At 44.0% G+C, this 14,045-nt stretch overlaps 1 protein-coding gene across 18 annotated transcripts in view; it reads left to right on the top strand.

Moving 5' to 3' along the window:
* Window positions 1-14,045, top strand: part of LOC105497484 (cytoplasmic polyadenylation element binding protein 1) — a 100,029-nt gene that overhangs the window by 61,477 nt on the left and 24,507 nt on the right. For 13 of the 18 annotated variants that reach the window (XM_011768620.3, XM_071099321.1, XM_071099329.1 and 10 more), the window contains one exon: window positions 10,507-10,695. In XM_011768620.3, coding sequence (XP_011766922.1) covers window positions 10,507-10,695 — 189 coding nt within the window. Of the gene's footprint in view, window positions 1-8,846; window positions 9,049-9,934; window positions 10,138-10,234; window positions 10,696-14,045 lie in introns of those variants that run through there. The other 5 variants (XM_071099320.1, XM_071099326.1, XM_071099331.1 and 2 more) reach the window with 5 other exon arrangements.

Here is a 14,045-nt window from a genome sequence, read left to right as displayed (position 1 = left end):
GATTTTTATCCTGCATGCAGTAGTTACTTATTTGCTCTATCCTTGCTAAAGGGCCTGAATTACACAGAACACTCTCATTTGTAAGCAGTCAAACACGCAATTAGAACTACTTTAGTAAAATGTGGGGTATGTTGGAAGGCTGTTGATACAAAGCTCACAGAGTAGGAAAGAATTACTGGAAAGCTAGGGATACTGAATCTGTGGCCTCCAATTTTGCCTATTTCTGTCTTTCCTCTGCTCATTTCCCAGTGTGAGTTTCATTATCTCCTTTTGCAGAGTTGCCAGTTATGAGAAAGGGTGTATGTTCACATCCTTTGGCATCATGGACAATCAGGAAATAGTTCTTCTTCCACTATATACAGTTAGAAAAATCTCAAGGAAAGATACCCAGCTAGCTTGGCTTAAGTCATGCCTATACCTGGACTGGTCTCTGTGGCCATGGGGATGGGTAATTCTTGCCCAGCTTGAGTCAGATACTTACCTATGGGACCATCACTGTAACTAGTGAGGTGGAATCCTGCTAGAAGATGCCATTGCCTTTAGGACCACTTGGATGGCAATTCAACAAAAGCAATTCAACAAAAACCTGGTGTGGGGGAGATTTTTAAAAACATTCGGGATTCATGAATTAGGCAACAGCAATCTTCATTTTTGTACAGACTAATTTTTAAAAAAATGTACACCACAATGAGATACCAGTTTACACCTGTTAGGATGGCCATTATTAAAACAAAATATAAATTGTCGGCAAGGATATGGAGAAATTAGAACATTTGTGCACTGCTGGTGGAAATGTAAAATGGTACTGCTGCTGGGGAAAAGAGTATGGTGCTTCAAAAAAAATTAAACATAGAATTACCATATGATCCAGCAATTCCCCTTCTAGGTATACACACAAAATAATTGAAAGCAAGGACTTGAACATATATTTGTATGCTAGTGTTCATAACAGTACTATTCACAATAGTCAAAAGGTAGAAATGGGAAACAACCCAACTGTCTATCAGTGGATGAATTGGATGGATGAATAAAATGTGTACAATGCAAAATTAGCTTTAAAAAGGAAACCTGGCACAGTGGTGCACACCTGTAGTTCCAGCTACTCGAGAGGGTGAGGCAAGGAAGGGTCATTTGAGCCTAGGGATTTGGGGACAGCCTGGGCAACATAGCAAAATCCTATCAGTGAATGAATCAATGCATGCATGCCAGGCAGTGGCTCATGCCTGTAATTCCAGCACTTTGGGAGGCCTAGGCAGGTGGATCGCTTGAGCCCGGAAGTTCAACAGCCTGGGCAACACAGGGAGACCTCTATCTCTAAAAATTTAGCCAGGCTGGTAACATGCATCTGTGGTCCCAGCTACTTGAGAAGCTGAGGTGGGACGATTGCTTGATCCTGGGAGGCTGAGGTTGTAGTGAGCCATTATTGCGCCACTGCGTCCCAACCTGGGTGACAGAAGGATACCCTGTCTCAAAAAAAAAAAAAAAAAAAAATTGGGGATGTACTATAACATGGAGGAACCTTGAAGACGTTATGCTAAGTAAAATAAGCCTGATACAAAGGAAAAATATTGTATAATTCCACTTACGAGGTCCCTACAATAGTCAAATCCATAGAGACAAGGTAAAATAATGCTAACCAGGAGCCAGGAGGAGAGGGTAGTGGGGAATTAGTGTCTAATGGTACAAAGTTTTAGCTTAGGGTAAAAAAAGCTCTAGAGGTGAATAGTGGTGATGTTTGCACAAAAGTATGAATGTACTAGTGCCTCTGAATTGTATGCTCAGAAATGGTTAGAGTGGTAAACTTCATGTATATTTTACCACAATAAAATTTTTAGTACAGGGTACCCCTTATGTATTTAACTTGGTATCTACATTTTTATTATAAGTGAAAACTGTAGATTTACAATAGTAGAGAGGTTTGATACCTATTATCTATTTTAAAATATGTAAACCAGTTCTTTAACGGGGAAACTTCATTATTTCTTTTTTTTTTCCTCTTCCTCCTCCTCCTTTTTTTTTTTTTTTTTTGAGTGAGAATCTTGCCCTGTTGCCAGGCTGGAGTGCAGTGGCGCGATCTCAGCTCACTGCAACCTCTGCCTTCCGGGTTCAAGCGATTCTCCTGCCTCAGCCTCTCGAGCAACTGGGACTACAGGTGCGCGCCACCACGTCCAGCTAATTTTTAGTGTTTTTAGTACAGAAGGGGTTTCACCATGTTGGCCAGGATGGTCTCGATCTCTTGACCTCGTGATCCGCCCACCTCAGCCTCCCAAAGTGCTGGGATTACAGGCGTGAATCACCACGCCTGACCCATTATTTCTTTTCTACTAGTATTTGTAGTCCACTTCTCCTGCTGAGTTTTATCCTAACGTAATATTTTGTGCTTGAGAGTCTTTTGTTGATCACGTCATACTTCTCTAACAACAAAAGTACATAAACTGAAATTTTAAATTATTTCCTGTGTCTCAAAGACAATAATGACGATCAGTAGTGCAGTTAAGACAATATAAATGTTATAAACCTTGATAAAATTGTATTCTTTAATAATTGTTTATTGGAAATGCTTGTTTTTTTGTTTTGTTTTGTTTTGTTTTTTTGAGACAAGGTACCTGTCGCCTAAGCCAGAGTGCAGTGGCGCAATCACGGCTCATCGTAGCCTCAACCTCCTCAGTAGCTGGGACCACAGACACACGCCACCATGTCCAGCTATTTGTCTTACTTTTTGTAGAAACGGGGTCTTCCTGTGTTGCCCAGGCTGGTCTTGAACTCCTGGGCTCAAGTGATCTTCCTGCTTTAGCCCCCTAAAGTGTTGGGATTACAGATGTGAGCCACCACACCTAGCCTGGAAATAGTTTTTAATGACATAAATTGAGGTCTTTTAAAATCTCATGTAGTTTTAAGGCTGGGCACAGTGGTTCATGCCTGTAATCCTAGCACTTTGGGAGGCCGAGGGGGGTGCATCACCTGAGGTCAGGAATTCAAGACCAGCCTAGCCAACATGGTGAAACCCTGTCTCTACTAAAAGTTCAACAATTAGCTGGGCATAGTGGTGCATGTGTATTATCCCAGCTACTCGGGAGGCTGCGGCAGGAGAATTTTCTGAGCCTGGGAGGTGGAGGTTGTAGTAAGCCAAGATTTTGCCATTGCACTCAGGACGACAGAGTGAGACTGTCTCTCAAAAAACAAAACAAAAAACATGTAAATTTGGATGACTGACTTATTGCTGGAATGACCTGGGTGTTTTTTTTTTTGTTTTTTGGTTTTGTTTTGTTTTTTTTTGAGACAGAGTCTATTGCCCAGGCTGGAGTGCAGTGGCATAATCTTGGCTCACTGCAACCTCCACCTCTCGGGTTCAAGTGATTCTCCTGCCTCAGCCTCCTGAGTAGCTGGGACTACAGGTGCACGCCACCATACCCGGTTAATTTTTGTATTTTTTAGTTGAGATGGGGTTTCGCCATGTCTGGTCTCGAGCTCCTGACCTCCACTGATCCACCTGCCTCGGCTTCCCAAAGTTCTGGGATTACAAGCGTGAGCCACTGTGCCCGACCAACTTGGGATTTTCAACACTATATATACACATTTTGTTTCCATAGGTTTGTGCCCTGAGTAAACTTGTTCACATAAAATAAGTAGATGGGGAATGAACTAGTTAATACAATTCTTTGATCTCTTAGTTATGTGCAAAGAATTAGTCATTTATTATTTTTAGTCAGCTACTGGCTAAGTTGCATTCATTCCTCCTTCATATTTGTTAAAAAGAAAGACCTGAAAACCAGCTAATTTGTGAAAAGATTTTTTACCTAGTCATACCAGACATGGAATTACTCAGTTTTTCCTAACTATACCAAGAATGCTTTATCAATATAGCTTTATCAGTGCTATATATTTCAGATGAGGCTGAATGCAGTGGCTCACACCTATAATCCCAGCACTTTGGGAGGCTAGGGCAGGCAGATCACTTGAGCTCAAGAGCCTGAGAATAGCTTGGGCAACATAGCAAGACCTCGTCTTTACAAAAATATACCCCCCCAAAAAAACTAGCTGGGTATGGTGGCATGCACCTGTAGTCCCAGCTACTTGGGAGGCTGAGGTAGGAGAATCACTGAAGCCTGGAAGTCTAGTCTGCAGTGAATTGTGTTTATGCCACTGCATTCCAGCCTGACAGAGCAAGATTCTGTTTCTAAAAATCCATCTCAAAAAATTTTTAAAAAGCAGATTTGAGATTATTACTATGTCTGTCCTTCACTTAGACACATCTTAACTCAGTCTACGTAAAAGATTGAGAAAACTTAAAATAGTTTTTGTGCAACATTTGTAGGAAAATAAAAAAAAAATTTTAAGTTAAAAATATACCTTTGCAGTCAGGCACAGTGGTTCACACCTGTAATCCCAGCACTTTGAGAGGCTGAGGTGGGAGGATCCCTTGAGCCCAGGAGTTCGAGACCAACCTGGGTAACATAGTGAGACCCTGTCTGTACAAAACAATGAAAATACTTGGACATAGTGGTGTGCCTATAGCCTCAGCTGCAAAAGCAAAACAAAGCACACCTTTGCCAACATGCCATTTTTTTTTTTTTTTTGAGACGGAGTCTCGCTCTGTCGCCTGGGCTAGAACGCAGTGGCTGGATCTCAGCTCACTGCAAGCTCCGCCTCCCGGGTTTACGCCATTCTCCTGCCTCAGCCTCCCAAGTAGCTGGGACTACAGGCGCCCGCCACCTCGCCCGGCTAGTTTTTTGTATTTTTTAGTAGAGACAGGGTTTCACTGTGTTAGCCAGGATGGTCTTGATCTCCTGACCTCGTGATCCGCCCGTCTCGGCCTCCCAAAGTGCTGGGATTACAGGCTTGAGCCAGCACCCGGCCAACCCAACATGCTATTTAAAAATGATTTTATCTTACCATTTGCTTTAAGTATATTTTGTCAAAACCATGGACCTATAGATTTAACTTTATAGAAAAAAATGTCTACTATAATACCTCATTTAATGGAGTCAGTTCTGTTTTTGGAGACAGGGTCTCACTCTGTCACCTAGGCTGGAGTGCCTCCTAGGCTTAAGTGATCCTCCCACCTCAGCCACCCAATTAGCTGTGACTACAGGTGCACACCACCATGCCCGGCTAATTTTTTGTATTTTTATTAGAGATGGGGTTTTGCCATGTTGCCCATGCTGGTCTCAAACTCATTGGCTCAAGCTGTCCACCTGCATTGGCCTCACAAAGTGCTGGGACTACAGGTATGAGCCACCACACCCAGCCTGGAGTCAGTTCTTATTGTCAGACCAATTAGTTCAGTCAGACTTTTTTTTTCCAGAAAAAGTCTGACTTTATTTTTTCTCAACATTTTATTAACATTTTCAAGCATACAGAAAAACTAAAAGAATTATAAAGTGAACACCTGTAATGCCACCTAGATTGAACAATGAACATTTTGTCATATTTGCCTTATCACATATCTTTTCATTTATTTAGCCCCCTAACCACTTAACCATTACATCTTATTTTTACGATTTGTTTCAAAGTAAATTGTAGACATTGGTACAGTTTACCCCAAAATCCTTCAGCATGCATATCATTAACTAGTATTCAATACTATATTTGTTTATAACTTTTTTGAGGTAAACTTTATATGCAGTGAAGTGCACAAATTCGAAATGTGTCATTAGATCCATTCTGACTGATGTATCCCCACTCTCATCAAAATAGACACACTGTTAGCATCACCTCAGCTACTTCCCTTGTACCCCTTCCTAATCTACCCCCTTGCTTTCTGCCAGAGGCAACCACCTGATTTTTTTCACCATTTATTAGTTTTGTCTGTTCTAAAAATTCAAATAAGTGGAATTATATACATATGTAATTTATGTATGGCGTTTTTCACTCACCACAATTATCTTGTTGCCTGTATTATTCCTTTTTATTGCTGAGTAATGGTATGGTATATGCATGTACTACATTTTGTTCTGTTGATTCTCACATGGACTGAATCCAGGTTTGGTTGATTATGAATAAAGTTGCTATTACTATTCTTGCACAGGTGTTTTATTAGACATACACTTTTACTCCTCTTAGTTGAATTCCTAGGAGTAGAATTTCTGGATCGTAGGATAATATGTGTTTAGTTGTGTAAGAAATGGGCAGACCATTTTTCAAAGTGGATATACCTTTTCTCCCATTGAAAAGGAAGAAAATATATAAGTGTTTTCATAAGTACCAGGTGGATGTACCATTTATGGTAATGAAGCTTTGACCACATCAAATGTTGGCAAGATGTGGTACAGTCTTTAATTTTAGCCATCTAGTAGGTGTGCAGTAGTGTCTCACTGTGGTTTTAACTTGGATTTCTTTGACTAATGATGTTGAGCACTTTTGAAGTTCTTATTGGCCATTTATATAATCCTTGTGAAGTGCTTTTCAGATTTTGTGACTTTTAACAATTGAGATTTTGTTACTTCTCAGTTAAGATGTCTTTTACTGATTTGTCAGATATGGTTGTGGATATTTTCTCATAGTTTGTGGCTTGCTTATTTTCTTAATGGTATCTTGATGAGCAGAAGTTTTTTATTGTGATAAGGTCAGCTTATCAACTTTCTCCATGATCATTGCTTTCTGTACTCTACATAAAGAAATCCTTGTTTCTATGCACTCTCTCTCCCCTACCAAGTCATAAAGCTTCTTAGAGAAGTTTTATAGTTTATATTTAGTTTTCACTTTTATGTCTCTGATATCTACTAAATTAAGTTTGTGTATAGGTCAGAGTTTATTCCCTCCTCCCCATATGGTGTTTCAGCACCATTTGTTAAAAAGCTTTTCCCCAATGAATTGCTGTAAGTCTGGTATATTGGGATTACACCAATGTGCAGATGGTCCCAGACTTAGGATGGTTCAACTTAGGTTTTTTGACATGATGATGGTGTGAATGCATATCAACACATTCAGTTGAAACTGTACTTTGAGTATCCATACGACCTTTCTGTTTTTATTTTCATTACAGTATTCAATAAATTACATGAGGTGTTCATCACTTTATTATAATACAGGTTTTGTGTTAAATTATTTTGTCCTACTGTAGGCTAGTGTCAGTTTTCTGAGCACGGTTATGGTAGGCTAGGCTAAGCTATAATGTGCAGTAAATTAGATGTATTTAAATGCATTTTCAATTTATAATATTTTCAATTTACAATGGGTTTATCAGACCATAACCCCACTGTAGTTGAGGAACATCTGTATATTAATTTTGCGGGTATCACTTTTTAGCACTGTTGAGTCTTCCAGTACATGAACATGGTTTATGATTTCTTTTTTCTTTTTTTTTTTTTTTTGAGACCGAGTCTAGCTCTGTTGCTCAGGCTGGAGTGCAGTGGCACAATCTCGGCTCATTGCAACCTCTCCCACTCCCGGGCTCAAGCAATTCTTCTGCCTCAGCCTCCCAAGTAGCTGGGACTGCCAGTGTGTGCCACCGTGCCTGGCTAATGTTTTTTGTATTTTTAGTAGAGACAGTTTCACCATGTTGGCCAGACTGGTCTTGAACTCTTGACCTCAAGTGATCTGCCTGCCTTGGCCTCCCAAATTGCTGGTATTACAGACATGAGCCACCACACCTGGCCTCAGATATTTTCTTTAATCCTCACAAAACACCTAAAAGGTGGCTAGTGTTGCATCTCTAAAGAAGAAACAATGCTCAGAAAGACACAGTGGCAGACCTGGTGAGCAGAGCAAGGTCTGTCAGTTGTCTAAAGCTGTTGATTTTTCCAGCCTGCCACACTAATGGTTTTAACAGGTATGGCCTCCATTGAGTTGGATCTAGTGAAGGAATCCTACAATGATGGGGAAAACCTTTATCTGGAAGAAACAACAGATTGAGGAATGTCTAGATAAGGAGGAAGGTGAGGTCTGTGGTGGGGGTTGTGGGGGTGAGGGTGGAGTTATACTGTGTGTAAAACCAAGCTCTTGGATTCATGTAGCCATTTGGTCCTCAATAGGTTTAACAGACCTGTTGTTCAGGCCTGCGTTCTTTCAGCTTGGGGTGGGAGGATTGCGTTAGTTGTATATATCAGTACCGTTCAAACTTTTGAGATGGGGACTGCTTTGTTGCCCAGGCTGGAGTACTGTGGTGCAATCATGGCTCTCACTGCTGCCTTGAACTCCTGGGCTCAAGCGATCTTCCCAAAGTTCTGGGATTATAGGCATAAGCCACCACACCTGACTGCTCCAACTTTTTTTGCATACATGTATATTAACTGGGGATCTTGTTAAAATGCAGATCTCAATTCTGTCAGTCTTGGGTGGGGCCTGAGAGTATTTATAACAAGCTCCTGGTGATGCTCATATTGCTGGTCTGCCATACTGTATATTGCTACTCAATATATGTAGATCACTGTATATTGAGTTGATTCTCTCCTCATGAGGGATGGGGGTAATCATATGCACAGTTACCCTGATTTTAACGGTTGGAGAATGGCTGCTTCTAGACATAGATGCCCTCAGATTGGGGTATGAGGGGATTATATAGATACTTGGTTTAGGGGGGAATAGATACTTAAATATGGATGTTTTTAAAGGAAGCATTCTGCTTTGGTAACTAATACGTGTGGGTGAAGTCTAAAATATATCCTTAGCTTGAGGAAAGGGTGAACACAGAGAAGCAGGAGAAGAGTAGTCAGGGGGTAGGGGCAGCACCAGTATGGGTGATTCTTGGTAGGCCTTTGCAGTGATGAACAAGGCTTTGACAAACACAGATAGGGGGCAAGCAGAATATCTACAGCCAGCAGGAATAATGTGGATGGATGACACAGCAGCAAAGCTTTAAAAAAAGAAATCTCCAAAGGAAAGAGACTGACAATTTTCCCTTCTAGGCTATGCCTGAGTGCCTGTGGACACAGGGTGTACTGCAGGAAGTTCTGAACAGCTATTCCTATGGCAGCAGCATTTTCTCGACCCTGCCATGGGAGGTCTCAGGTGGGCATGCTTCCTGTATCTGCTTGCTTCTCCTTGCAACAGCAGAGAACAAGCAGGTGGAGTGCTACCAGCTGAGTCCAGGTGTGAGCAGCCTGCCTGGTGAGTCTGGGCCTGTCGCCCTATCCTCCTTTATGAAGAAGAAGCCCAGTGACCCAGGGCACATGTTGGAAAAGGACCGATGTGGGAGGAGATGGCAAAGGGGAAATGGCGGAAGCTCCAGAAGCTGAATATTCTTAGACTTTGTTGCTGGAGCTGTGAGTGGCCACAGAACTAAAGCATTGGTCTTGTGCAACACCTCTGAGAGAGGGCCTGGGCATTGGAGGCATCAGTGGCCCTCACAGCTGCCCTGTATCATTCTCAGGGCTCCTGGAAGGGCAAGAGAAGCAATATTGACAGAGCTAGGTGACTAAGTTTCAGAGTTTGGTGTTTCTAATTAACAATACTTCAGAGACTGTTTCTCTTGGTTTGTCAGACGCTGCTTTGAGAGTGTTTCTTCAGCTGTACCTACAGTTGCAAGAGGGGAGGGGAGGAGCTGGGCCACAGTATCTGCTCATGACTAATACCCATCTTGTTGGGATGAGGGAGTCTTGGCACAGGGATTATCCTAGTCAGGGCAGGTCTCACTCTGGCATGTGGGTTGTGGGCCATGTCCTACAAGATGTACCTGGAACAGCCCAGTGACTCTCCCCCACTCTGCCAAAGCTTACCCCCTTTCTCTGTGATAAGCTGCTCTAGACAAGCCTGGAACACCAGGTGTTGTTCCCCAGAGTCCAAGTATACAGTGTTTTTCTGAAGGTTATCTTGTTCCTCAGTGGTAAACACTGCTGTGTCAGGGTGCTGCTCAGGGGCCTCTTGGAGCACAGATTTTTGCTAGCAGGACTGTGAAGCTTTGCATTGGGCTGCAAAGCCAGGGCTTGAGCCAGCAGCTGGAGAGAGTCCAGGACTAGAGTGTTTTTGGGTTTGGGGGTGGAGAGCAGAGGGAGGGAAAGGGAGGGGCAGGAGGGCAGAGCCACACAAGCAGGCATTCGGCTGCTTTGGCTCTGCTGTCGGCGGAGAGGACTTCAGTCGTTCCTGAGGGCTGCTTGGCCACCATTGCTGGAGACCGAAGGTCGCTGCCTTGCAACCCAGACTTACCGGCACTGCACCGGGACTATTCCAAGTAGCTGTTGTGCTGTCTTTCCCTGGGAGGCAAGTCTCCTCCCTGTCGTCCCCTCCTGCTCCTCCCCCGTTCTGTGAGGGATGATGCCGTTCTCTATTGCACGGCTCAGCCGGCTGATGTCACTGGCAGCGGGAAGCATCAGCAGCCTGATCACATGCTGGCCCAGTCTGTAATGCAGACGGGATAGGGGTGTGTGTGTGAGGGGAGGGGGCCTGTATGGCAACCGCTCTTGACCCAACGCCCCCAAAAGTGCAGAGGCAGCGGCTGCAGCATCCAGCCAGCTTGGATGTCTGGCCCGTGAGGCTGGGGAAACTATTATTAATAACATTTACTGTTGATAATATTGGGGAAAACAGCCCTTAACTCTGAGATTTCTGCTGTGCTCCTGTCCAAAGCAGACTTCCAGGACTCTGAAGAAACAGTTACAAGCAGGATGCTTTTCCCAACCTCTGCGCAAGAATCTTCCCGTGGCCTCCCAGATGCAAATGACTTGTGCCTTGGCCTGCAGTCCCTCAGTCTGACAGGCTGGGACCGACCCTGGAGCACCCAGGACTCAGATTCCTCAGCCCAGAGCAGCACACACTCGGGTGAGTGCCAGAGGATGAGTTGGCTGGGGTAAGGGGATGCATGGGGGTGGTGAATGAAGCTATCCACAGCAACAGTTGTTCTGTTCCCCTTTGCATCACTCCCTACCATACACACATACAACATGGAGCTGTTTTGCAAGAGATGGAAATGCTAGCTGTGAGTGTGGCAGGACAGATGGCTCCGCGTAAAGGCAGGCATAGCTCTTCCAGTTACCCTGATAAATTCCCTGGAGTTGTTAGTCTGCACCTGGAGTGGCCCTGAGGAGGGTCCCCAAGGTGATGGCGTTATGCAGAAAAGATCCAGCTAACCCCCTGGTGTCCAGGCCTGTCTTGGAGATGATGAAGCAAAACACTTTTAGGTGGGGGAGGGGAAGTTAAGGGGTTGATTACTGGATGACCAAAATTACTCAGTGGTTTTAAAAACCAGGGAGTTATATGAAGAGTGAGTGGTCTCTGAATCATGGCAAGGGACGGATTTTAATCTCGGATGAGGCTGGATAATGCGCTGGGATATTTGGAATTGACTTAACATAGGGTTCAGAGCATTGATCCTGGAAAGGTGTAGGCAGGGTAAATGGGGTGGGGTAACTCCCAGCTCTAGTACCTTTTTTTTTTCCCTTTGTGTTGAGAGTGACCAGCTGGATAAAAGAAGAGCCACTCCCCTTTAGGATCCCTTGTCTTCTTGATAGGATTCAATGGGGTCAAACGAAAGGGACTTCTTGGCAGCCCCCCCTTAAACTGCTTCTGCTTAGACCTTCTGTTACCCATTTATTTCCCTCTTGTGGTACAAGGAGGAGGGTTGCCCAAATGCAAGTTGTGGAGTATTCAGGAAGAAATGTGAACTTAAACACTACAGGTATACTTACAACCTACGTATTTTGCTTTATGTAAATTATAATAAAGAGGTATTGGCAGCAGATACTTTAGGAAAATGGAAAGGTGGTAAGGGGCAGTGGGTGGGGAAGGGGGGTGGTGCAGCCATTTGCTGTTGGTGCTGACAGTGGGAAACACCAAGCCTGCTGTCCTTCCCTTCCCTCCCTGGTCCAGGAACCGGCAGCCATGGCAGCAAGGTACTGTCTTGTTGATTTCTGTGGCCTCCACCCTGTTTGGCGCAGGTCTTTTTTTAGAGTGCTTTGCAGAGCCTGGGCCTGTTGTGTCTGTTAGGCATTTTAACGCCCAGTTGTTTTGGTAAAACCCCATTTAGGGGAGGGGTATTGAAATTGTTTTATGTGGTTGTGGATGGGGAGAGCTTTACCTTAAGTAACTACCTCTGGGTTAAGATAGGGTTTCTTGAAGTACTGGCCTTCTACTGACTCAGGATTTTCCAGAAAGGTCAGTAACTGCCCTGTTCCCCTGGGTAAGCAAGTATCTGAGCAAAAGATAGAAGAGCTCACACAGGAGATGGGTACCTGTCTGTGGGCGATCAGTGTTTGACCACAAGGCACTGTCTTTCACTGGCATCAGGTTGAAGTATAGCCCTTCTTTGGCTCTGGTTCTCTAAGCTGCAGTGCTCTTTCTGAAATACATTATAGCATTGGGCCCATAGGAATGCAGGTGTGTCCAACTTAGGGCTTGGAGAGCCTGGTCTGAAAGTTGCTGTGAAATTCAGCTATTAAAAGTAGCTTGGATCTAGTTATAATATCCACAGCTTCTCCACCACCTGAAAGGCCTGTGCTTGTAGCTGTTTGTCTCTGAAATATAAATGGTTTTTCTTTTCCACTTTCCATGCCAAACACTTTAGTGATAAATATTACATGATTTTGTGGACCAGGGAGGGACTGCAGCCTGAGCCTCAGAATTCATAAGGTCCAGAACCAGAGTTGCCCCAGCGGTATGATCTGGCTGTGTAGGCAGGTTAGTGTGGGTATGTTTTCCTTTCTGAGGGTTGAGGACACACCCATCCCTGATCGTCATGTTGCCTTTGGTTTTGGAACTGTGGTGACAGCCATCGCTCTTCTTTCCCTGGGCCTTCTTGGAAAGCCCACATGAGGTTACTACCTCCTGGAGTAGGATGCAGCCCTCCCACCAGCCAGCTGCAGTGCCAGATCGTGCACCCTCACCAGCAATGCGGGAACATGCAGCCCACATTCCAGTGCCTACACTGCCTTTCTGTCTGAAAACCAGCTAGCTCAGTTGCTTCAGTGAGGGAGGAGGATTCCAACAGCTCTGGGCATTTTCGAAGTTATCCTTGCAGATACCCTGTTACACTGTTGTCTCTCTGTAAAGACAAAGATGCAAGCTTATTCCTTGAGCTCTGCTTGGTGATACATTGCCCAAGGCAGCTATGGCATCACATCTGACCGTCTTCTACCATTCTTAAGTAATGAGCAAGGTTGGAGATAGTAGGGCTGTTGGCTAAATTCATTTGGCAAACATTGAGCATTCGTTGTGTGCAGCACTGGAAGTACAACATTGAATAAGATAAAATTGTTACCTTTAAGAATCTCCATAGCTATAAAAGGAAAAGAAATGAAGAAGTATACCAAGTGCTACATGATAGCTACTATGATAGGGGCTTTCATGTTTTCCCCTAAGGATTTTCTTCATTGTAACAACCTTTCGTTGGATTCTTAGCTTGAGGCTAGTACGTGGATACCATTGTCCAGGGGCCAGAGTACTTCTGCTATCTAGATTTCCTTAGCCTCAGAGTCCCGCAAGAAGACCCTGGAATAGAGTCTGTTTTTGAGAATTGTACCTGCAAGGTCTGCATGGGCTTGGATGTGGGGTCTTTCTCTTCTAGACTGTGCCTACCCTGAGGCACCATCCCTTGATGGAAAGAAAGCCTTGTGGGGCAAGATTAGTGTTATAGTGCGTTTTTCTCATACCCCAGTGCTACCCTTTCTCATGTCCAGGGTTACCCTTGTCCTGCTTAGCAATGTCTTAAGATCTGTAATGGAACAGAAGGGCTGTGGAAGCTGTCCTCAGTATCCTGGAATGGGGGATGGAGTGACTAATAACCACCATTTATCGACTACTTTTTGTGCTAAGTACATCACATGATTTTAATGCTTGCACAGATGAGCAAATAGGCTCACAGAGGTTACAAAGTGCCCAAAGTGACATAACTACTGAAAGACTCAGAATTCTAACCCAGGTGTCTGTTTACGAAACTCATATGCTTCCTGTTACACCTGTGGTCCTATTAGCAGAACCCTAACATATTGGGTGAGAAAACTTAAAGTAACCATATACTACTACAGGGGCTATTCAGCTAGAGGTGATGTGCGCCCTTGATGAGATCTCTGAAGGCGAGGGCATATGGTAGACAGTTCCAGCCCCATCTTGATCCCTGAGTCGCAGCTGATCAGCTGTACCACCCGCTGGATTTGTCTTCCTGCCTTCCCCCTTGT

Source organism: Macaca nemestrina, chromosome 7 (genome assembly GCF_043159975.1).
Source record: "Macaca nemestrina isolate mMacNem1 chromosome 7, mMacNem.hap1, whole genome shotgun sequence".
Taxonomy (NCBI): Eukaryota; Metazoa; Chordata; class Mammalia; order Primates; family Cercopithecidae; genus Macaca; species Macaca nemestrina.
This window is presented reverse-complemented; position numbering and strand designations above follow the sequence as displayed.